The sequence below is a fragment of the Prionailurus viverrinus genome, chromosome F1 (assembly GCF_022837055.1).
Source record: "Prionailurus viverrinus isolate Anna chromosome F1, UM_Priviv_1.0, whole genome shotgun sequence".
NCBI classification, from domain to species: Eukaryota; Metazoa; Chordata; class Mammalia; order Carnivora; family Felidae; genus Prionailurus; species Prionailurus viverrinus.
In genome coordinates this window covers 21,971,554-21,994,051 of record NC_062577.1, presented here as the reverse complement: position 1 = coordinate 21,994,051, position 22,498 = coordinate 21,971,554, and the positions used below count along the sequence as shown (strand labels likewise).

The 22,498-nt window shown below is 43.3% G+C and overlaps 1 protein-coding gene across 2 annotated transcripts in view; it reads left to right on the top strand.

Moving 5' to 3' along the window:
• Window positions 1-22,498, top strand: part of RGL1 (ral guanine nucleotide dissociation stimulator like 1) — a 259,235-nt gene that overhangs the window by 115,334 nt on the left and 121,403 nt on the right. Inside the window, exons 1-2 of one of the 2 annotated variants that reach the window (XM_047840100.1) lie at window positions 17,074-17,197; window positions 18,190-18,300. In XM_047840100.1, coding sequence (XP_047696056.1) covers window positions 17,171-17,197; window positions 18,190-18,300 — 138 coding nt within the window. In that variant the 5' untranslated portion in view covers window positions 17,074-17,170. Of the gene's footprint in view, window positions 1-17,073; window positions 17,198-18,189; window positions 18,301-22,498 lie in introns of those variants that run through there. The other variant, XM_047840099.1, reaches the window with a different exon arrangement.

Genomic DNA, 22,498 nt, shown 5'->3' with positions numbered 1-22,498 from the left:
CGGGATAAATTCCTAGCAGTGACATTACTCGTTCAAAGGGAATGTATGTTTTTAATATTGGTAAGTACTACCAAATTGTGCTTTAAAAAGGTTATGCCCACTTAAACGCTCAAGATTATAAATATCTATTTTGGCTAGGAAGAAAAATAATGTTTTTGCAGACTTGTGTGGCTGGTTTCTGTTTCTATTCTTAAAGAGCTGTCTGGGTTTTAGCTGCTGGACATCTGATACATAAAGAGATGATGCTCACGTCATCTACTAGCGGATCCATCCAGCTCCAAAGCCAATCAATTGAGTAGTTCTTGTCCTACACTTTAAAAGTGTGCTGGGCTAGAAGAGGATGTGGGTTCTAATTATGAGGACTGTTCACTGGTGGCACTATGTCTCCATATACGTGCCACCAAGGACACCCGGGCTTCCGTTCCTGCAAAGCATCTGGAAGATAAGGCTTGGCCATTTCATGCCAGCTCAGGCACATGGTATTTTAAGAGATAATCACCAACTGTGTTCCCCATCAGATCTGTGAGGCAAGAGAGAGTCTGCTTTGATGCCTCTAATGGAAACTCAGCACCTATAGCTTCATCAGGGAAATGGAACTCATCATCCAGATGCGGAAGCAGAGGGGAATGATTAACCACTTGAAAGCACTTTGAAGCATGTTTCAGCATTGTTAAATGATTCTTCATAAAATCCCTTATTTTGATGTCTGGCTAGCATCATAGGACTCCTGATCACGGCCTAGGATTTGACACTATATATTTTTATAGTTGAACAGGAAAATTAGACATGAAAGTCACTCAGATGTCCAATATTAGAGAATACTGCAGGTAGTACAGACATTTGGTGGGTGGATTATAATTATTTTATTTTATAGTGTGCTGTCGTTACCGTACAGGGATTGGGTGAGATTGTTGTCATATTTTCCAAAGTGTCTGGAGCTCCTAAGAAGAAAGCTGGGAAGTGAGTACAAATAATGATGAACGATCTGCTAAACTCATTCCCACCACACTGTGGCACAGACCTTGGCAAAATGAGGATGCAGTCAGGTCTCCGTGTCTAGATGCACCTGCCATACGGTGTACAAGAGGCTGAGTTTTCTGCAGGGTGCTAGACGTCACTTTGCCCACCTTAATCGTAAACAGAAACACTTGTGAGTCCATGCCTTCCCCACTACCATTGAATTTTTAAAAGATAGCCAGTGGAGGGAGTAGCTGTATTCCCTGGGTCCTTGAGTTTCCTTGTGTCAGTGGGGAAAGCTGCCGTGCCCCCTTAATCGCATTTGTGGACCTGGTAAGTGCCCGAAGGAAGGACGGAAGGGATCTGAGCCGGGTGAATGAATTTATCCCAGCTCTGTTTTGGGGATCCATGGAACGTTGGGGTGAGGGAGGGGGAGACCAAGAAAGAAAGAGGGAGGGAGGGTGGGGGGAGATTAAAAGTAATAACTCCAAGAAGAGAGGCAAAAGGGAAGAAAATAAGGAACATATATATATATATATATATAATATATATTATTAGTTAAGGGATTCTCAGTGAATTTCCTTAAAGTCTACAGGGACAAGGAGCCCTTATCCCCTATGTTTCAGGAATGATTTGATTAAGGATGCTAAGCAGGCACTTGAAAGTGTGAGCTTCTTCAGTTATAATCCTTGATGGACCATTACTCATTTTGCAAAATTAAGCCAAATCTCTCTTTCCCGCTTTCCCTCTCTCCTAGCTATTTTGCTTTGCTAAGTAATCAGACATGGATCTTATTCCCAAGATGTTTACTTATAGTCTTAGAAAGATAAGTAGGAATGCAATAAAATCCATAATTGAAGCCCAGATAATGAGCCACAGGAGTTCAGAGGGGGGGAGGAATGTAATTTCCAGTCAGGGTGGGGAGGAGATTATGATTGTCATATTTTTGGACTTAGTATTTATGAAGAATTCCTCAGTCAATGGGGATGGAATGGGAGAAGGCCCTTTCCAGGCTGAGCGGTTGGCAGGACTCTATCAGGGACATATTTAGCATGAGGCATGAATAACAAACAATGATTAAATTATTTTGACTGGAGTAAAGGGTACAGAAGGGTAGCGAGAAAGATGCTTCAGTGGTAGGTGGGGCGCTAATCTGCAAGGCCTTGAAAGTCAATTGTCCAGCTCACGACATTGCTAGAAATAGCCTGGTTCACTGCCAGAGATGGTGAACTGGCAGAGGCTAGACCTGCCCACAGGGCCAGGGCAGGAGGAGAAGGAGTCTGGGCTGACAGACAAGGCATTGGAAGGGATCGGCGTGGGAATACGACAACAGATGACAGGCAGTCACCTAGGCAGGAGAGCTGGTATTGCGAGGTAGGTGACAAATCTCCAGGTTGGGAGGTACTCGTACTGGGACATATACAACAGGTGGCACTGAGAAATGTGATCAGGAGTGAGGGAATAAGAAAGTGTGTCAGCAGTTAGGAGGCTCCAGCTGCCACACTCAGGTTTACAGGCAGACTTCCAAGCTCTGGAAAGAGGAAAGAATGGAATGGAAAGCAAGAAGCGGGGCCCCCACCCCAAAGGGACCGGGCAGATTTCCAAGCCAGGAGTCAGACCTGCAACACGGGGCCTTCCCAGCAGTGGGAGTGGCTAGTTGCTCCATTCCAGAGCGCTGAGCGGAGCTCTTCTCGTTCCTTCTGCAGAAGGTCACGACTGCCCTTGGATGTCGGGTCTGCAGGTGGGAGCGAAGAGGCCCAGCTGTGCAGAGGGGAGGATGGAGATGCTGGAGAGAGGGCAGGGTCCATTGCTGGCTAAGGAGTTGGGGCTTTATTTGGCAGGCAAAAGGTAAAAAATGGGAAAAATTAAAACAAGGGAGCATCTTCATGAGAGCTGTATTTGAGGAAGATTAGTTTGATGCTAGTGTGTAAAATGGACTAAAGTTAAGTGAGTCCTTACCTGTAACAGATTTCTTCTCTTCCTCTTCCCAAATACACTTCTGTCCACACCCCTAACACTGTAGGTTAAATTAACTATAATGTGAAAATTAGCATAATTAAGTTAATTAATAAAATACTAATTTCACCTGTTTCTTTTTAAGTTTTTAATGTGGCCTCTAGAAAAGTTAAAATTATGTAAGTGGCTCACATTGTATTTCTATGGGGGTGATGTCCCTCGAATTCTTTCTCCCTATCACAGTCAGATCTTTTTAAAATACAAATCTCTTGGGGCGCCTGCGTGGCTCAGTTGGTTAAGGGTCCAACTTGGGCTCAGGTCATGATCTCACGGTTGGTGAGTTTGAGCCCCGCATCGGGTTCTGTACTGACAGCTCGGAGCCTGGAGCCTGCTTTAGATTCCGTGTCTCTCATTCTCTGCCCCTCTCCCGTTCACGCTCTGTCTGTCTCTGTCAAAAATAAACAAAAACATTAAAAAATAAATAAAAACAACATACGAGTCTCTCATGTAACGCTGCTGTGTGGAACCCTTCGATGGTCTCCACTGCCCCAGGATCAAGTCCAGACTTTTCAACATGGCTCCCAAGCTCTCCTAATCTGACGTCGACCTTGCCTCTTTACCCTTCTCCACTGTACTCATCCTTCCAGCAGATCAAACCATACTCAGTTTCGTCTGTGAAATTGCTTTGTTATTCTCAACATTCATGCCATTCTTCTTCCTGAACTGAGCATTTTTCTCCTTTTTCATCAGCTGACTTTTGCTTCCTTTCCATTAAAGTCTTAGTTTTAGACATCCCTGACTCCGTGACTCTAGAACAGGCGCCTCTACTTGATGCCAGGGGCCCTGCCATGTGCCTGCTCCATTATAGCCTTCTCACATTCTTGGTAAGGTCTTATTTACCTGTCTCTCTCCTCCCTAGACTGTAAGTTCTTTGAAAGCAGAGACTCTGTGTTGATCCCCACGGCATGTCCAACACTTAGCTCAGTACCTGGGGCATAGCGGCTGCCTGCATGTTTGTGTGAATGAACAAATGGGGCCATCATGCCAGACAGTACAATCCTGAATCGGGATAGTGGCACTGGGAATGAAAAAGATTAGACACTCATGAAAGAGCCGGGAAGGACAGAATTCTTAGTACCGGCAACAGTGTGAATGTACCTACCTCTGATTACTAATGGGTATGAGGAACTATTGTACTTTATAAGGTGCCAAAAGTCCTAAATAATAGAAGCAACAGCAAAGAGGCAAACAAATGTTCTAAGAAAAAAGGTATATTTTTATGTTATTTTGTTATTTTTTGTTATTTAAAAAAATTTTAATTCCAGTGTAGTTAACATATAGTGTGAGTTTCAGGTGTGCAGCATAGCGATTCATCAGTTCAATCGGTTATTCAGTGCTCATCACGGTTAAGTGTAACGTGTACTCTTTTGGAAATAGCATGATGTTTGGAGTCAAAAGACTTGGGCCGAAGACATGACTCTTGCATTTCCATTGTCTCCGTAGTCTTGACATTTCAGTTTCTTAGGTTATAAAATGGCGATAGTACTTCTACTTCCATGGTTGTTGTGAAGATAAGGAAACTGATTCGTGTAAAATCACTCTGCAAATTGTAGTGATGGAAAGCGCTAGCCAGTTATCAACACCAAAACACTGATGCCTTCAAATTGGTGATATTCATGCCATGGTGACTAAACCGTACATAATCTCGACCTACCCCCAGGCATGTAAACCTCAAATAAAGGACCCTAGCACAGAGAGGCTTGGATAGTCTACGCTAGATGAAGTTACCTATTTCTGTCAGTACGACTTAGGGAATGCTGTGGGGAGACAGTGAGCAAGGGGTGCAGTGGGCACATGTGCCCAGGTGGTGTGGCTGGGCTGGGCTGGGTGGCCTCCTTGTCTCTGCCTGCTCTGTGATGACCTCACATTTGACTTCTAAGCTTGGGGTCAAACCTTTCCCCCTGCTCGGATTGTTCTCTTCGCTTCTGCCCTGCTTCCCTAAACCCCTTCCCCGCCATCTGGGAATTTCATTCATACTTAAAGTTTTCAGGAGGCTCACAGTCTTTAGTATCTAAAGTTGCTCTTTCTTCCCTTAAAAGAGAGCCCACTGTCTGGTCTTCTCTCCCATTCCCTGATCGGATATAGCGCTAACACTGAGTATTTCCAAGGTGGGGCTTGAAAGATGCCCTTCCATCCAGCCTGTATTTTTGCCCCCAGATATGTGCCAGACTTTTACCTGGGGTGTGCTAGGATGGCCGTTCTAAGTGGGACAAACTGTAACGCTAGCATTCTGACTTGGAATTTAGTCTGGATGGTTTCACAGAAGTCCGTAATCAGACCCTCCCGTCTCGCCTGCTTACTTTGTTTGTTTGCTTGTTTGCCTCCCTTACTTTAGATCCAGGGCCAGTATGTGCAATTCAGTGCTTTACACATAGGATGTGCTCTATTAAAGTCATTAAAATAGTTATTTATTTACCTGACCCTTCACGGAGGATCATTTGAGGGATTATGGGATTACATAAAATAAAACAAAAGCATGCCTCGTGTTTCCAAGGGACATGCATCCAGTTGGTACATTATGCTAGTAAGATGAATTAGTGCTCTCAAAGTGAAGATACAGCAGGCACTGCTTCTTTATAAGGAAAAACGAACAGCCTATTTGGCATGTTTTGCGACCTAGTGTTTGATCTGTGATTCCTCTAAGTCTAGGGCCTTCCCCAATTCTGTTCCTTCTGCCTGGATTGGTCTCTCCTCTGCCTGCACCCCCTTCTTCTACTACTTCTAATTCTATCTCGGCTTTCAGGTCTCACCTTAGAGATCATTTTCTCTGGGGACAATTCCCTGAGTCCTATAGGCACAGGCCTAAGAAGGTACAGAAGGCCTTACAATGAGTTCTATGTCCTGGAAAGAGATTAAATTCACTGTGGGTGTAGGTTCCAAGGATTCCAGGACAAAATTGGACCTCCCAGAATTTCATCATGACAATGAACCATGTGGACCAGGGCCTCATCCTCGATGGTGAAACGGTAAGATAGAAAAAGCCTGGCTCTGACTATGATCTCACAGAGCAAAGTTGCCACACCAGGCCTGGACTGCCTATCTCTGGACTGTTTTACAAGAGAGAAATAGAAGCCCTTCTTGTTTAAAATGTTATAAATTTGGCAGCTCTTTCTGCCCATGGGCTCTGTCCCCATGCTTTAATAAAACCATCTTTTTTTTTCTTTTTTCTTTTGCAATCAATCAATCAATCAATCAATCAAGTGTTATAAACTCTGTACAAGCATCCAAGCCTATGTCCCAATTGCTAACCTGCTAAATATATTGTACCTTCTTAGGGCAGCTTGAGTCTGGTATAGATTTAAGAACTAATCAGATTGAGGGATTTCTCACTGCTCACCCAACCCGCACTTTACCTGCAAGCCTTTTCAGGTGGGGAAGGCCGCAAACTTAGCGCAAGTTGGGGTCGTATGCCAAGAACACCTGCTGGTCTTCATGCTAAGATCATACAGGCTTCAGCCAAGGGTGGTGTGGTTTCCTGAGACACAGGGTGCGCTAATTTCATAGGAGGGAGTCCTGGCCAGTCACAGGAGAGAAATTCCTTTGTATAATGTAAAATATGTGACCTATTTAGTTACAGGAACAAAGTATCTTACTTGTTTTGTCATAAGGTTGCTACGTAACTGACAATTGTGCCATCGTTTCTTTACAGTGCCCTTCTGTTATTTCGGAGAGAAGTCATCTTTTGTGATTAAAGTTCAAGATGAAGGCCAGCCTACCAGTTCTTCCTCCTACAACACACATACACCACTGAATATTCCACCTTGCCCTACATCCACCCCAAACTCCTCATTCTGCAACACACACAGGCATGTACACGTGCACGCACATTATCTTTGAGGGAAAACCAGGGTAGGAGTGAGGGCTATGGGCAGCTTTCTAGAGCAGCAGCTATTCGCCTATGTAGAAAATCCTGAATAAACCAAGGTAATAACTCCACCCCCTCTCCTGCCCCAAATGAAACACATTTTCGTCCTGTAGACCTCACTTCATGTCTTATACAAAGCAGAATCAGTATGGGTTAGCCTGAATTGACTCTTCCAGCTTAACACGAAAGTAATAAGAACCAAAGATGTGCCTAAATTTGTTCCTGGCAAAGGCAATCTGTGAGATATTTTCTGATTTTTAAAAAGACATTATCTAATTGATATACAATCCACAATCAACCCTCTAAAGCGGTAAAATTCACTTTTCTTTGTGTTTTTGTGTGTTTCTGTGTGAGTAGTTCCTCTACTTGCAGCATATTGGTTAATTGTTGTTAAAAGTCTTATTTCTGTTATATATGGTTTTCTTTTCTTTCCACCTTCTCAAAAGTTCTCCTTTAAGGCAGAAACTTTCCATTCTTGGTTTCGTCCAAAAGACAAATATTTCTGGGAAAACACTGCATTTAAGCTATTCAGCAATCCTGGTGTTATGTAACTGACCACAGTAAGACTTTCAATTAACTTTGGTTACATTTTATTGAAGAGTGTCACAGAATAGAATAACCGGTGATAAGTTTTTTTTAAAAAAATCGTATGTTTTTACACAGGGAAAACCCTCTTAAAAATATGTATAGCTTCTTGCGATAATGACAGAAGATAAACTGCTTATCATTTGAAGTATTCTACAGTCCACTGACTGTATTCCAAGTCTGACTTTCATGTATTTGAGAAGTTTTAGTCACAATGAGCTTCCCTTCAGCGTTAGTTTCCATAACTCAAGCTCTACTTGTTTTTTCTTTCCCTCTTGCTCTTCTCTCTGGTTCTTTTTGTTTGGTGTTCAGTTGTGGGTGCATCTTGACACTGTTTAGATTCTGCTTCTCCACTGAGGAGGAATCATGTGAATTCATGCTTTCAGACAACTTCCTGTATACATTACTAACTTGCAACTACTTTCTTCATTTCTAGTCTTTATCTTTCCTTCCTATCACTCTTCAATATCTTTTTTTTCTTTCCCCCCAGATCTGAACTGGTAATATTTTTTTTCCCCAAAGCAGAAAGTCCTTCCCATTTTCTCTTTATTTTAATGTCCCCTCGACAATCCCAGTGTGCCATTCTTAAAGCCTTGCAGGTCTGTTCTTTCCCCTCTCATTTCCTTGCAACACGCTGCCTATCATTAAGCTGCAACATTCGTTTTTCCAAAACGTCAACCCTGATTCATTTCTTTAGTGCAAAGCCCTGGCCTCAGCCTCGGTGTTAGCTGTTTGGCATGTACTTTACCTTATTGCTTCCTATCACATCGCTCTACCTCCGAGCTGTCTCCCCACCGATCCCCGACTCACCTGTGGACAAGTATTACAATCGCCTTGTTCACCCTCTGTTGTATCATTTCGATATTCTCTTACAAAAAATGCAAGAATCTCTGCCTCCTGGGTACTTTATCCAAACCTCATGTCCCTTGACTGTCTGAGTCTCTTCTCCAACCAAATACCATCCTTTGACCTGCCATCTCTCCTACTGAAAGTCCTCCACTTCTTCCTCCTAGTTCATGTTTCTCTTTGTCTTCAAAGTGGTGGTTAACACAATCTCAATAAAAACTATAATTATCTGTGAGTCCTTTATGAATGAGTGCCTCCTGATCGAGGTTGTTGGTGTCCTCTCAGTGACACATCGCTCAGTGGACCCTGTTCTCTTAATCTGTACTTGCTGATCTGTGGCTCTATGGGTAATTTTTCATTTTATCCTTTTATGTCTTTTCTCTGCTTTCAGAGTATAAACAACCTTAAGGTAGAGACAATATCTGAGATTTATTTATATCACTCAGCAGCAATTACAAAGCACTTACTGAATGTACAGCGTGGCTTTATGTGTCTGTATCTAGCAATCGGTCACAGTTATTTACATCTATTTACCTATCATGTGCTAGGTGCTGTGGGAGGTACTAGAAAACAATGATGAGAAAGAATTTAATTACCTCTGCCTTCATGGAGTTTGGGGGAAACAGATATTTATCAAAAGATCATACAATGAAATGTAAAATTACGGCTGTGGTGACAAAGAGAGGAACATGGTGCCATGAGAGCACATAATAGGGGGAATTTAACCCAGCTGGGAGAGCTTTGAGAAGAGGGAGGGATGTCCCCCCAAAAGGAGAATCACATGTGTAAAGCCTCTGTCATGGACCGGGACCAGACATAGTCAAGATATTGAAAGATGGCTGGGTTGCTGGAGCCCAGAGCATGTATGTAAAGTACATGGGAGGAGTCAGGAGAGGTAGGCAGGGGCCAGCCTAGGCAAGACCCTGTGGAATATGAAAAGGATTTCGGTTTTTATCCTTAACAATGGGGAGCTATCAGAGGGATTTAAGAATAGGAGGGGATGTTATGGCGATTTGAAAATATCACTATGTGGAGGAGAAGGAGGTGGGCAAGAATACCAGGCACAGTATCTTTCTGTGCTGTGTAGCAGCTCAGTAAATGGTACTCAATGACTGAACAGTTTGTGGGGGCTTTGAGTTCTTTCTAGGTTCACTGCATCATGAAGTTTTAGCTTCAAACTGCAAAATCTTGAGTTACTTGATGTATGGGTCTGAGTTGTAATATAATCAGTCTCCTTTAGCTTTTGCAAATTGTTGATCTGATGAATAACAACGGACAATGTTAGCTCAGAATTTACCTCCATGCTGGATAATGTGCTAAAGTCTTGATGTGTATTATCTCATTTACTTGTCAGTATGGGCCAGTGAGGAAGGTGTTTTGTATCCCTATTTTGTATGGATTTAGAGATGTTAAAGACCTTGCTTCAGAGAGGAGTAATGGATCCAGGACTCAAATCTAGGTGTTTCTGACTGCAGCCCTCACTCTTAGCCACTATGTTACAGCAGTTCTAGTTCATTCGAGCTTTCAGTACTATTCCATTACCTTTATTACAGAAAAAGGATGTTCCTTTAGCTCTGAAACAAGGTATGATTAGGCTAATTGCCCAGAAGCTCCTTCCAGAATCTTGGTCAAAGCCCTACATGGCATCAGGTCCCCCATTCTCCACTTTGCAGGATGTTTGATTATATATCACACAGACCTGGCGTTATGTCTGAGCTGACTGTTGCATGTTTTGATCTTTTCAACCACGTGAATAAACCTCTGTCGTCCTTTTTTCTTTTACAGAAATCTATAATTAGATGAGGTAATCATGCTCATTAGCCCAAGTTACAAATAGTATTCCAATAACCAACTTCTTCCTCAGGCAAGCATCATCAACATCAATTAAGAGTAACTGCCAGCAATTGGTAAACTATTAGTTGAAAAATGTTTGCCATAATGGTCAGAGGAGTCCTTTGCCTTTGGCCTGCCATCTGTCTGGTGCTATTTGTTTGTGTTTCTTCTGTCTCCACTTTTCTGCCTCCTATGGCAGCCTCTTTAGTTGTAATGAGTCTGTCTAAAACTGGCTTGTAATTCACTTGCCTAAATAAGAAAACCTAATAACAGAGCATTGAGAATGTTAACTTATGGTATCTCTATGATAATTAGTAAAATTACTTGGGGACCTCAGAAAATGGAAGCAAATCATCTTTGACCAAGCATGACCGGTTCTTACCCTTTGCAAGGCAAGGTTGAAAGCTCAAGCAAAGAGTAGGTGAATGGGGCAACACCGGTTAGCAGAGCTAGGAACAACCATAGCAGGATACCCTGCTGATTGTGGGGAGATGACTATGGAAAGTTCTTTGATGAACAACACAGCCTGCGAGACTGGAGAAGAGGAAGAAGCATTTCATAGGGATGTTGAAAGGATTAAGGTGTCTGCAGTTTGACAATACATAGATGTTGTTGGAGGAAAGGAGTCAAGAGTTGGCAGATTCGTGTGCTTATGTCCCCTACCAAAAAGTTTTAGGGAACTACATATTGCGGAAGATATGGTTTGTAAATAAAATATTGCACAATGGCTATTATCGATTTTGCTCAAAAGTGGGAAAGGTTCTCAAACTCATCTGTTTAGGTAAGGGCTGTGGGCAAGTAGAGGTGATAAGCACCCAGCACTCCTAAGGAGTGGAAGGAGAATCCTGACCTCTCACTTTTTAGTTTTCTTCCCATATTTGTTGTTGTTGTTATTGCTTTCTTAGGACCGTTTTTCCTCTAAACTTTAAAAAAAAATTTGTTAATGTTTTATTATTTTTTTTTATTTTTGACAGAGAGAGAGAGACAGAGCATGAGCAGGGGAGGGGCAGAGAGAGAGGGAGACACAGAACCAGAAGCAGGCTCCAGGCTCTGAGCTGTCAGCACAGAGCCTGACGTGGGGCTCGAAATCACAAACTGCGAGATCATGACCTGAGCTGAAGTCGGATGCTCAACCGACTGAGCCACCCAGGGACCCCTATACTTTTGACTGGTCGTAGGACATTATAGTCTGGCATTGACTTTGAGGACAAAACCAAGGCCTTCCCATTTCTTACCATCTTATGCTGATATTGCCAGTTTCAAGACAAGTGTGTCAGTACTTATTTCCACGTACAATGTCCATTATACTTGCACTGCCTTTATTTTTCTGTCATGCATTACAACTTACTATCCAAGAAAACAAGGAAACAAGCAAACTTGTAAAGAACATGCCAGGAACATGTGGGGGGTAGGGAGGGAAGGAGATACATTTTTATTCAAGGCCTCTTAAATCCCAAGAACTTGATTAGGTGTTTTATACAGCATAGTTTATTATGTTAGGTGTTTTACATAGTATAGTTTATTTAACACTCATGATGAGCTTGAAGGGGACAGATGAGGACACTCATGCTGTGAGAAGTGAGGGTCAGCCACTTGGTTGGAAGCCTCTAGAACTCAGATTCAAACTCTGACTCTCAGATGCCCCCTCATTTAGCCAGGCACATAAGTATTACTCCATGGCATGCTGCCTATGTAAGTATACATAGTTTTGTATTTTTCACTTTTTCTTGCAGCCAGAGAGGTAGAATAAAATCTAGGAAAGTGTGGTGTCAGAGAGGCCAGTGAATAGATACATGAATGAAGAGAATATGTAAACTACGTATTTCCATTTGTAGATACATTCTCTTAAAGAATCTGCTGCTTATATTTGCTCTTTTTTTAGTGTTTATTTATTTTTGAGAGAGAGAGAGAGAGAGAGAGAGAGAGAGAGAGAGAGCGCGCATCTGAAGCAGGCTCCAGGTTCTGAGCTGTCAGTACAGAGCCTGATGGGGGGCTCAAACCCATGAACTATGAGATCATGACCTGAGCTGAAGTTGGACGCTTAACTGACTGAGCCACCCAGGTGCCCCTGCTTATATTTGCTCTTAACCAGCTCTCTATTGGCTCTGGTGAAACTGTAAAGTAAGCAAGTTTCGTCCTCCAATTTGGGGTTCTTCTATATATCTTCCTTCTCTCCTGTGACATCCTAGAATCCCTGTATTGCTACGGACTTATCAGTGACCACCAAATATGGCAACAGAAATAGGCAACCAAATAGGCAACTATTCCTAGCAGTATCCTATGCTTTAAGAATAGATCACACACCAAATTTTTAAGTGTACATAATGTTAACTGTAAGCACAATGTTATACAGTAGATCTCCAGAACTTTTTCATCTTAAATATCTGAAACTTTATACACATTGAACAGCAACTCCCTATTTCTCCCTTCCCCCAGTCGCTGACAAGAACCACTGTTACTTTCTGCTTCTAGGAGTCTATTTTCGATAGCTCACGTAAGTGAAATCATGCAGTACTTGTCCTTCTGTGACTGGCTTATTTCACTTAGCATTATGTTCTCAAGGTCCATCCATGTTGTAGGCAAATGACAGGATTTCCTCCTTTTTTACAGCTGAGTAATATTCTGTTGTAGGTATGTACATATCACATTTTCTTCATCCATCCATCCATTGATGGACGGTTAGGTTGTTTCCACGTCTCGGCTATTATGAATAGTGTGTAATGAACGTGGAAATGCAAATGTCTCTTTGAGATCCTGGTTTCAGTTATTTAGGATGAACACCCAGGGGTGGGATTGCTGGGTCATGAGGTAGTTCTATTTTTAGTTTATCGAGTCAACTCTGAAATGTTTTCCATAATGGCTGTACCAATTTATATTCCTACAAACAGTATACAAAGTTTCCCTTTTCTCCACATCCCAGCCAACGTTTTTTTTCTTTGTTTGTTTGAATCATGTCCATCCTAATAGGTGTGAGGTGATATCTTATTGTGGTTTTGACTTGCGTCTCCCTGATGATTAGTCATGTTGAGCATCTTTTCATATGTCTGTTGGCCATTTGTATCTCTTCTTTGGAGAAATGTTTATTCAAGTCCTTTGGCCATTTTTAAATTGGATTATTTTATTTGTTTGTTTTGTTGATTTGTATAAGTTTCTTATTTCTTGTGGATTTTAACTCCTTATCAGCTATGTTGTTGGCAGATATTTTCTTCTATATGATATGTTGCCTTTTCATTCTGTTGATTGTTTCCTTTGCTGTGTAGCTTTTTAGTTTGATCTAGTCTTGCTCATCTATTTTCGTTTTTGTTGCCTGTGCTTTTGGTGTCATATCCATGAAACCATTGCCATGACCAATGTCATGACGCTTTTTCTCTATGCATTCTAGGAGTTTAGTGGATATCCAGTTTACCCAGAACTATTGTTGAAGAGACTGTCCTTTCCCCATTGTTTGTTCTTGGCACCCTTTTCAAAGATCACTTGACTGTATATGTGTGGGTTTATTTCTGGGCTCTCTGTTAGATTCCATTGGTCCATTATTTTTCTGTCGTATACCAGTTCCACACTGTTTTGATTACTATAGCTTATTAATATGTTTTGAAACTGTAAAATGTGACACCTCCAACTTTGTTCTTTGTTTTCAAGATTGCTTTGGCTTTTCAGTGTCCTTTCTGGTTCCATATGAATTTTAGGATTTTTTTTCTATTTCTGTAAAAAATGCTATTGCATTTTTGTTAGGGATTCCATTGAATTTGTAGATTGCTTGGGGTAGTATGGATATTTTAACAATAATTAAGTTTTCTTTTTTTTTTTTTAAATTTTTTTTTTTCAACGTTTATTTATTTTTGGGACAGAGAGAGACAGAGCATGAACAGGGGAGGGGCAGAGAGAGAGGGAGACACAGAATCGGAAACAGGCTCCAGGCTCTGAGCCATCAGCCCAGAGCCGACGCGGGGCTCGAACTCCGCGACCGCGAGATCGTGACCTGGCTGAAGTCGGACGCTTAACCGACTGCGCCACCCAGGCGCCCCAATAATTAAGTTTTCAAATCTATGAACACAAGATGTATTTTCGTTTATTTGTGTCCACAAGTGAATTTTTAGCATAAATGAATTCAGTAACGTTATAGGATGCCAGATCAGTGTATAAAAATCAATTGCATTTCTATATAAGAACAACCAACAGTCCAAAAATGAAATTAAGAAAATAATCCCATTCACAATAGCATCAAAAAGAATAAAAACTTAGGAATAAACCAAGCCAAAGAGATGAAAGACTCATACACTGAAAATTACAGAACATTGCTGATCTCCTTTTAACAAAACTTGACCTGTCCTCTAGGACCCTGCCAGATCATGGGCAAGCTAATCTGGTAAATAAATTCAAACTTAATTATAAATGGCTTACTGGTTTATCCTTCCCACATATTTGCCAGGAGTATTTTAACCCAAAGGTATGTGTAATAAGGTAATACTGTCTGAGCTGCCTACAGGTGAAATATTTTTAAATGAATATTTTAACAATTGTAAAATGCAACACTTAATGCACTATCTAGTATAACCAGACCTGTGTGTGTGTGTGTGTGTGGTTAAGCATTTGAACAACATCACATACATTATCAGATATAAATAAAAACAGTTATTCTTGGAAAACCTCTCTGAAATTATAATGCAATTTAGTAAGAAGACATGATTTCAGGGTTCCCCACACTGCATACATATATAACTTTTCAGTGAGTCTGGAAAAAAATACAGTTTGGGAAGAAATGCAATAATAAGGGAATAGAACTTTTTGATTACTTACCATTTGCTAGATACTTTGCATACATATTTCATTTAATCCTTTTTCGAACTCTGTGAGGAGGTAGATGTTTGTCCCTTTTTACAGATGAGGAAACTAAGGCTCAGGGAGGTAGCGCCCAAGGTCATTCTTTTTCTTTTTGTTTCTTTTCCGAGAGAGCACAAGCAGGGAAGGGGTGGAGAGAGGAAGAGGGAGAATCCCAAGCAGGCTCTGCACTGTCAGTGAGGAGCCTGATGCAGGGCTCGAACCCACGAACTGTAAGATCATGACCTGAGCTGAAGTCAAGAGTTGCATGCTTAGCCGACTGAGCCACCCAGGTGCCTCCAACTTCACTCTCAACATAAGTGTGGATTTGAAGCTGGATCCACTTGCCTTGAAGCCTGTGTTTTCACTCTATACACCAGGTGGCCAGCCAGGGAATTGGTGGAGAAGAGGGTGACAAGATCTGAAACCGGAGTGGAGCATTATGAATTACAAGCTGCCCTGTCTGGGAAGGCTGCACGGGACAGGCAAGGCTGAGAAAGTGCTTGATGTCCCTGAAGTGAAAATTTTTCAGTAATCTCCAAATTTACAGCCTAAATCAGGTTACAGTAGTGGTGAAATTAACTAATGGCTGGCTTAACTGCCCTCAGGTGCATCTTGAGGTCTTTGAGATCACGGAATAGGTAGGTCCTCTAAGGGTGGGCCAGGGGGCCTGAGGATGGCATAAGAAGGAGGGGCAGGTAGGGCGTCCACATGATATTCCTCTAGACACTGGGGACACTCTATCCTGCTGATCACAAGGAGGATCTGGTCTATGTGCTGTTCCTTTTTTTTTTTTTAAATTATAGAAACAATCACTTCAGTTTCATAAAAAGAGCATTCACTGTCTCCACAGTTACTGAGCTGGGTAGGTTCTCGTTGTATAAGAGGAACTTGGCTGAGTGACTTCAAGATGTTCTTGAATGTCCCAAATCCTTTTGTTTCTCCTTGATGTGTTTTCACTGTCATTTATTCTGTTCTCCTGGGAACATCGGTACACATGACTCTCTAGCTTTGCAGTTCATGATATATTTATTATGAACCAAATCCTAGCCTTATGCCTTAGCATGGCAATTAGTGAGAGGTCTTTAAAAACAAATTGAAAGGTGATTAAACTCAACTAGTATAAGATGTGAGCTCTGAGGATTTTTTTTTTTTGGAATTGGCATGGAATTCTGTCACGTGCCATTTTGATTATATTATCATCTGGTATTATGCTGTTGATTTATTAAAACTGGATCTAAGAGATGTTATAATCTTTTGTCCTGGTAGTAGATCTTTCTGTTATGACAAAACTCCCTCTAACAGTCTCCTTGCGAAGGGCTCTGTCCTTTCTGTTACTATCCCGCTGTGTCCCTACAGTAGGGACAACTCAACTGATGGCTGTCTCACAAAGACTCACAGAACCTCCAGGGCCACTGATGGCCCACTTTCCACGCTGTCAGCCCCAGCAAAACCCTATTCTGCTTTGTCCCCTTCCCACCCACGATGGCCAGTTACTGTGGATGAGCCTTATCATAATGGGTGGCAGAAAGAAGTCCAGAGCAATTTCCTGTTGGCAGCGTGCTGATGCGCGACCGGGTAGGGCCCCTGGGCATGGGTTTTGGAATATCCTCTGACCGTTTCTTTTTTGCCCTAATGAAAAACTTCCTGGCTTCTAGTACTGCCCCTCTCTTTGGGGGCAGCTCTGATTTAACCTAAATTCAGTAGGTAACAAAAGTTTTCCCGACCCTCTCCTCCCATCCTTTTGGCTCTGCCCGCTCCCCCTTTATCTCTTAGCAAAGGAAGAGGACACACACTCGGACCCCCCGGACCCCCCCCCCCCCCCACACACACACCGCGCGGGGTGCTTTCTTGGCACCTGGTGACCGTCCAGGAAACCTGAGCACCTTGAAAGGCTTGTGTCCCGATCGCCTTCGTGGCCGGAGAAACTACTGCATGCTAACTTTATGCATGGGATTTGAGAAAGGGAGAGTGTGCTCGGAGCACAAACAGGAAAGCCTGACATCACGGAGCGGCGGAGCGGCGCGGGGAGGAGTCTGCGGCGCCCTCGCTCGCCGCGCTCCCTTTGTGGCCCGAGTCGCGCGCACCGGCGGCGGCGGCGGGGGCAGCGCGCGGGTCTGTGCTCGCTCGGGGCGCGGCGGGCGCGCGGGCGGTGGGGCTGGGGGCGCGGCGGGCGCGCCGGCCGAGACCGCGTTGGGCCCGGAGCGGGGCGCAGGATGCCGCGGCCGCGGACCGAAGAGAAAACTGAGAATGAAATTGCTTTGGCAAGCTAAAATGGTAAAGAGAGCTCTGCCTTCTCCCGAGGCTTCTCTGGTGGGGAATCTTCTGCCGCTTTCTCCGGGTGTGTTTTGGACTCTCTCGGAGCGGACGGGGCCATCCGATCCCCTACTTGGGAGCTGAGGCTGCCTCGCTCCGCTTTGTACGCTTTCCTCTTGGCGTGTCTTCTTTTCAGCGACACCTACTTTGTCGGCATTTGCCTCTGGTGTGTGTGGGGCAGATGTTTGTCGGGAAAGGGAAACTTTTAAGGACAGAGGACTGTTAGTCGGGGTGAACCCGGGAGCGCTCCCGCGCCCCGGCGGCTCTTTAACACCACTCGGGCTGCAGCTGGGGACGTGGAAGTCCAGGGGGTCGCGCACGCCTTTTACTTGCGGCTGCATGATGATGTGTTGCTTTTTCTGCACTTGCCAGATTCTTTTCCGGAAATAAACACTTTTTACCTCCAACCCCGCTAACTTTTTGGGTCCCAGCACAGCAAAAGGAGAAAAAGACACGGGGAGCGTTTCACTTCCAAGGGAGTCAGGGCTCCTGGCGTTTTAGACACTTGTTTGTGCCTGAGTTTCAAATGTAGTATGCTCAAGTAACTGAGCCACTTATAAAAGTAGTACAGACTTTGTACCAACGAATTATTTTTCTTTTCACTTAAGTGGGGGGAGGTGTTAATCAGGATTAAATCATAGTGTCTTAAAGAAGGAGGGGGGAAAAAGACTTAAGAAAACCCCCTAAGTTGTGTGAGTGAGTGTAGGAAAAATAACTACATGGAAAAGTCCAGGGATCTTGATACCACAGGAAAGGGCTGGGGTCCAAGAAAATTTCAGCATTCCTTCTATCGCAATGTGTCTTGTATTGCTCTGATTGTAATATTTATTTTGAACAGCCCGTCTTGTGCCCTGAGTGCTGGTGTAAGCAGTAAAGCAGCTGGGATAGATTGTGGTTAGCAGAGAGGAAAAAAAAATACTCTTTTTCTTTCTCTTTATCCCATCCCCTGGCAGAGCTCGATTCAGGACTGGGGTGAAGAGGTAGAGGAAGGAGCTGTTTACCATGTCACCCTCAAAAGAGTCCAGATTCAACAGGCTGCCAATAAAGGAGCAAGATGGCTAGGGGTGAGTAAAGCTGGAGACGCTGTGAACTTTGGAGCTGCAGAGTCTCTTGTTCTGTGAATATCATTATTATTTAGCAGAGGCAGGCTTTTTTTTTTTTTTTTTTCTTTTTTCTTTCCTTCGTCGTCGTCTTCTCTTTTGGCCTTCAAAAGGAAACCGCCAATGACCGAGTGTTTGCACTAGCTGTTCAGGTCTGTTTTTGTACTTAATGTTTTCCAAAGCATCTTCCCTAGGTTTGTCAATAATTCAGAACCTCTTAGAAATGTTGAGGCTTTTGGCAAAGAGAGTGGGGGTGGAGTGGCAGAAAGTGACACGCAGTAACAAGGACCAGAAAGCAGCACTCTGTGCAGACAGCCATAAGCAGTTTTGCCCATATGGCACCTTTTTCTCTCGCTGTCCTCTCCCTATTGATGCTGAGAGCCCCTCTCCTCCTGTACCTCTACCACGTATCCAGGATGCTCAGGGCACAGACCATTGCCGATCTGCTGCCTACGGGGGGGAGGTGGTGGCAGATTTCCCACTGTTACCTCCTTTCTGCAGCCCACGAGGAGACAAATGCACACTTAGTGTCCACGACTTCATATGTAGCGTGCACAGAGCGCTGGCTCTTTGGAGAGTCACTGCTTCCATAAACAAGAGTTTTTTCCACCAAGGTTCTAAAATCTTGGTTGAGATCATGTGAGTTATCTATTATCACCTAATGGCTCCTTCAGCACATCCCCGTGAGAAATGGAAAGCTTGGCGACAAGGATCGCTACTCCAGCAAATACCAACATGTGGAAGAACGAAGGAATTCTTGATCTGGAGATAGAAGTAATCCTCAAGAGACAGCAGTAAGAGGTGATACAAAAAGCCTTGAGAAAGAAGATCACGGTAGGCTGGATAGAGGGGATGAAGTGTGGTCTCACCTGGCCTCAGGCCAGCTGCACTCAGCCTTCATAGGGGATGGACTTGAGAGCAATGAAGATTGGGCACTTGTATCCAATCTCTACTGGCTTTGGGTTTCACAGAATTCAGTGTTTGAGCACCAAAGGCGGGATGTGAAGGAGGACAGGAAACCAAAGTGCCCAGAGCCTCACGTCGAGACCAGAGGCAACACGTTAACTTAAAACTCCCTGAGTTTAAGGCAGAATGGCCATCGGCCGTGATTTCCTCTGCTCCGGGTCCCCTAGTCTGCTGACACGGGCCTTCATTGCTTCGGGCGTCCCCAGCTACCTCAACTCGGGCCTTTCCTGCTTTGTACTTGGGACCGAGGTACCTCCCAGTAGGGCAGTGAACTGTTAGTCACATCTGCGGGTGTGGCCTGGAAAGGTAGGAATCTTCCGTTTGAAGACCAGAGGTCTTCACTTGTCTAACAGGCACCTTACTCGGAATATGATTTTCAAAAGCACTCGGTGCCTCCCCAGCAGACCTGATAGGGAAAGCAGAACCAGAGTTCTGGCAAGTCTTCACTTTGTTTTGGGGGGTTGTGTGCATCTTATTTACATGTGGTATTGATGTGGTGTGGCTTGTCTGGGTATTTCAAAATGATTCACAAGTTCTAAACCAGCTGCCTTTCACAGGGTCATTATGTTTCCTGATGCTGTGTTGTTCCTGTCTTTCTAAGGAGACCAATGTTACTTGGGTGACAGTTTTAGTTTTCAGCCAAACACAACAGCAACGAATGAATAAGTCAGGGGAAAATGGAGGGGTTAACTCGATAGGCCCCAGACACACAAGGTATGGTTCGCTGAGATGTTCATAGTTATGTTGTGATTCTCACTCACTTTCTGTTGCTGGACTCTGCCTCTCTTCTCTCCTCGCTCTCAGTGTGCTCAAATGTATACAGAGTTCAGAGTTGGTTCACCATGGATTTAGCAGTAGAGCTGAAATATCGAGAGGGAGACAATGTGAAAAGATTTCTTAGAGTGGATAGAAGAATCTGTCCCTTCTCCTCCATTGCAGCAAAGTGTGATTTGTGGCTACCCTCCCAGACCTCAAGAGCATGTTCTTAGGAACTTTCCAACTCTGATCCCACGTGTTTCCTTGTCTTTGGTGTCCTGTTGGGAAGCTCTGTTTTTGTCCTTGGAATTCCAGACTTAATTAAATGCGACTCAACCAATTGAGCCATAGTAATTGCAAACCCTTCTTTTGAGGACTGAGTGGCTTCTCCATATTTGTTTTCCTACATTCCAGTAGCCCTTCCAAAATTCTCCAAAGCAACCAGTGTTAGGGTGAACTAGAGATGGAGGTGAGGATAGTATGTCAATAATCTTATGAGGAAGGTGGTGTTGTGATACCTTCCCCCCCCTCCCCCCCATAAGGAAACTAATGTCTAGAGAAGTTAAATTGATTTTTGGGTCACATAGCTAGGAAGTGGTAGAGGTTGGATTCGAACCCAGTTTGTTAATCCCTTGCTGTCAGGAGCTGCCTGGAACTTTCAGACCATTTCCATAATAGTGGAAGAGAACATCAGCTCAGAAGACCAAAGATGCTTATGGTGTACTTATGCTTATGGTGTGCTTTTTGCTTAGATACTAGCTGTGGTGCAGGACTTGATTGATGGGACTTTCTCTTCTTACATCCTGAATGATAATTTGAACCACAAATTGACATACTTGTTAGGAAGATATGTATCTGATTGATAAATTCTCCATTTTGGATGTATGAAGTATGGTGCACCAAAGATACGTATGAGACTATGTAGCACATGAGGGTGGGCGTAGCTCTCATTATATGTCTAAAAAGATTATTCAAAAAACCTAAAAGACTGAGCACAATTTTTGTATTTTCTAGTACTCAGATCGCAAAACACAAGATTCAATTTGGAAAGGATAGCAAAAATAATTCCGCACCCTCAGATGGGAAGTGTCATACAATCCAAAACATTCAGAACATTCTTTTTTGCTTTGTGCCTTAAATTTTATGTTTCGTTGATCTTTTGAAGTAAAACCCTCTGCCTTTGGTTGTAAAATATACAACAGAATATGGCCCGGGCTGGGGCCATACTTCTACATGTGGCTGCAGCTTTGCCTGTTGACAGTGAAGTTATGTTGGAAAACTTTGAAAAACCAAATATTATTGAAATACTGACCCCATTTTCCCTTTACAATAACTTCTTAGCCGAGGATAACTTTTCTTAGCTAGAGCCCTCAAGGAGAAGTGGTTCCAATTATGTCATAGAATCATAAAACCTCAGGATTGGAAGGGACATTAAAAAGTCATTTCATCCAACCATTCAATTAGCTTGTAGAATGTTCAGTGATTTTTGGAAGAGCAAATGGTCAAAACTGGTTATTTTTCTTTGGTCTCAGTATTGCAGTTTTATATGGACAGTGATATGTAGAAATGATTGGAGAGAACATCAGTATTCTCTGGAAGCAGGAAATGTACCATTTTAGGATGAGTACTCAAATGGACAGAGGATAAGGATCCAACTGTCAGGGAAGGGGCTTTGGCGTCAGGAGTGCAGTCTGCTGTCTTTGCAATATGACAGATGGAGGGCACAGAAAATGCATCAAACCTAGGATAAATTCAAAGTGGGGATATTTGTTTCATAAACAGGATTGGTAGTGGTAGGTCACCTCAGCAAGGTTTGTGGGGTGTGGAATGGTCAGTGGGTGGTCACATGACTTTTCTCAGTTTTATGCGTCTGTGGTAATGCGGTCCTTGTGGTGGGGCCCCAGTTCCTCCCTTCCTTATGTCCTGTATTTATCACCGTGCCTCCCACATAGGCCCTTGTTGGGTTGAGTTGAAATGCTTGGTATCTGGGAGGCTGGTTAAGATAACAAATTAAGACAGGAGAAAGCAGAATATACTTAGAAAAAAAGGGAACCGGAAATCTGTTATAGAACGTAGTGTTTAGGATGAATTGTGGCCAGTCTGTGGGCCAATATGGGCACAGTGGCAAGATAAGCACTTGTCACATCTGAATCGAGAAGTCATCTCTCACTTGGATCTACTGTTTGGCTTGACTCTACCTGGTGGTTTGGTGGTATTGCTATCCATGTTGCCTTCAATTAGTTCCTCAAGTTTTCAGCTAACTTCACTTATGGGCAGCTTCTCTGATCTCCCACGTCTGGAGGAGATACTCCCTCTGCATGTTCCAGAGCATCCTCTAATTCTCTGTCATGCATTCACCTCACTCTGTTGTAATGGTCTGTTTACTTGTTTGTATCTCCCACTGGACAAAAAGGTTGGCCAAGTGTGAACCGTGGCCATC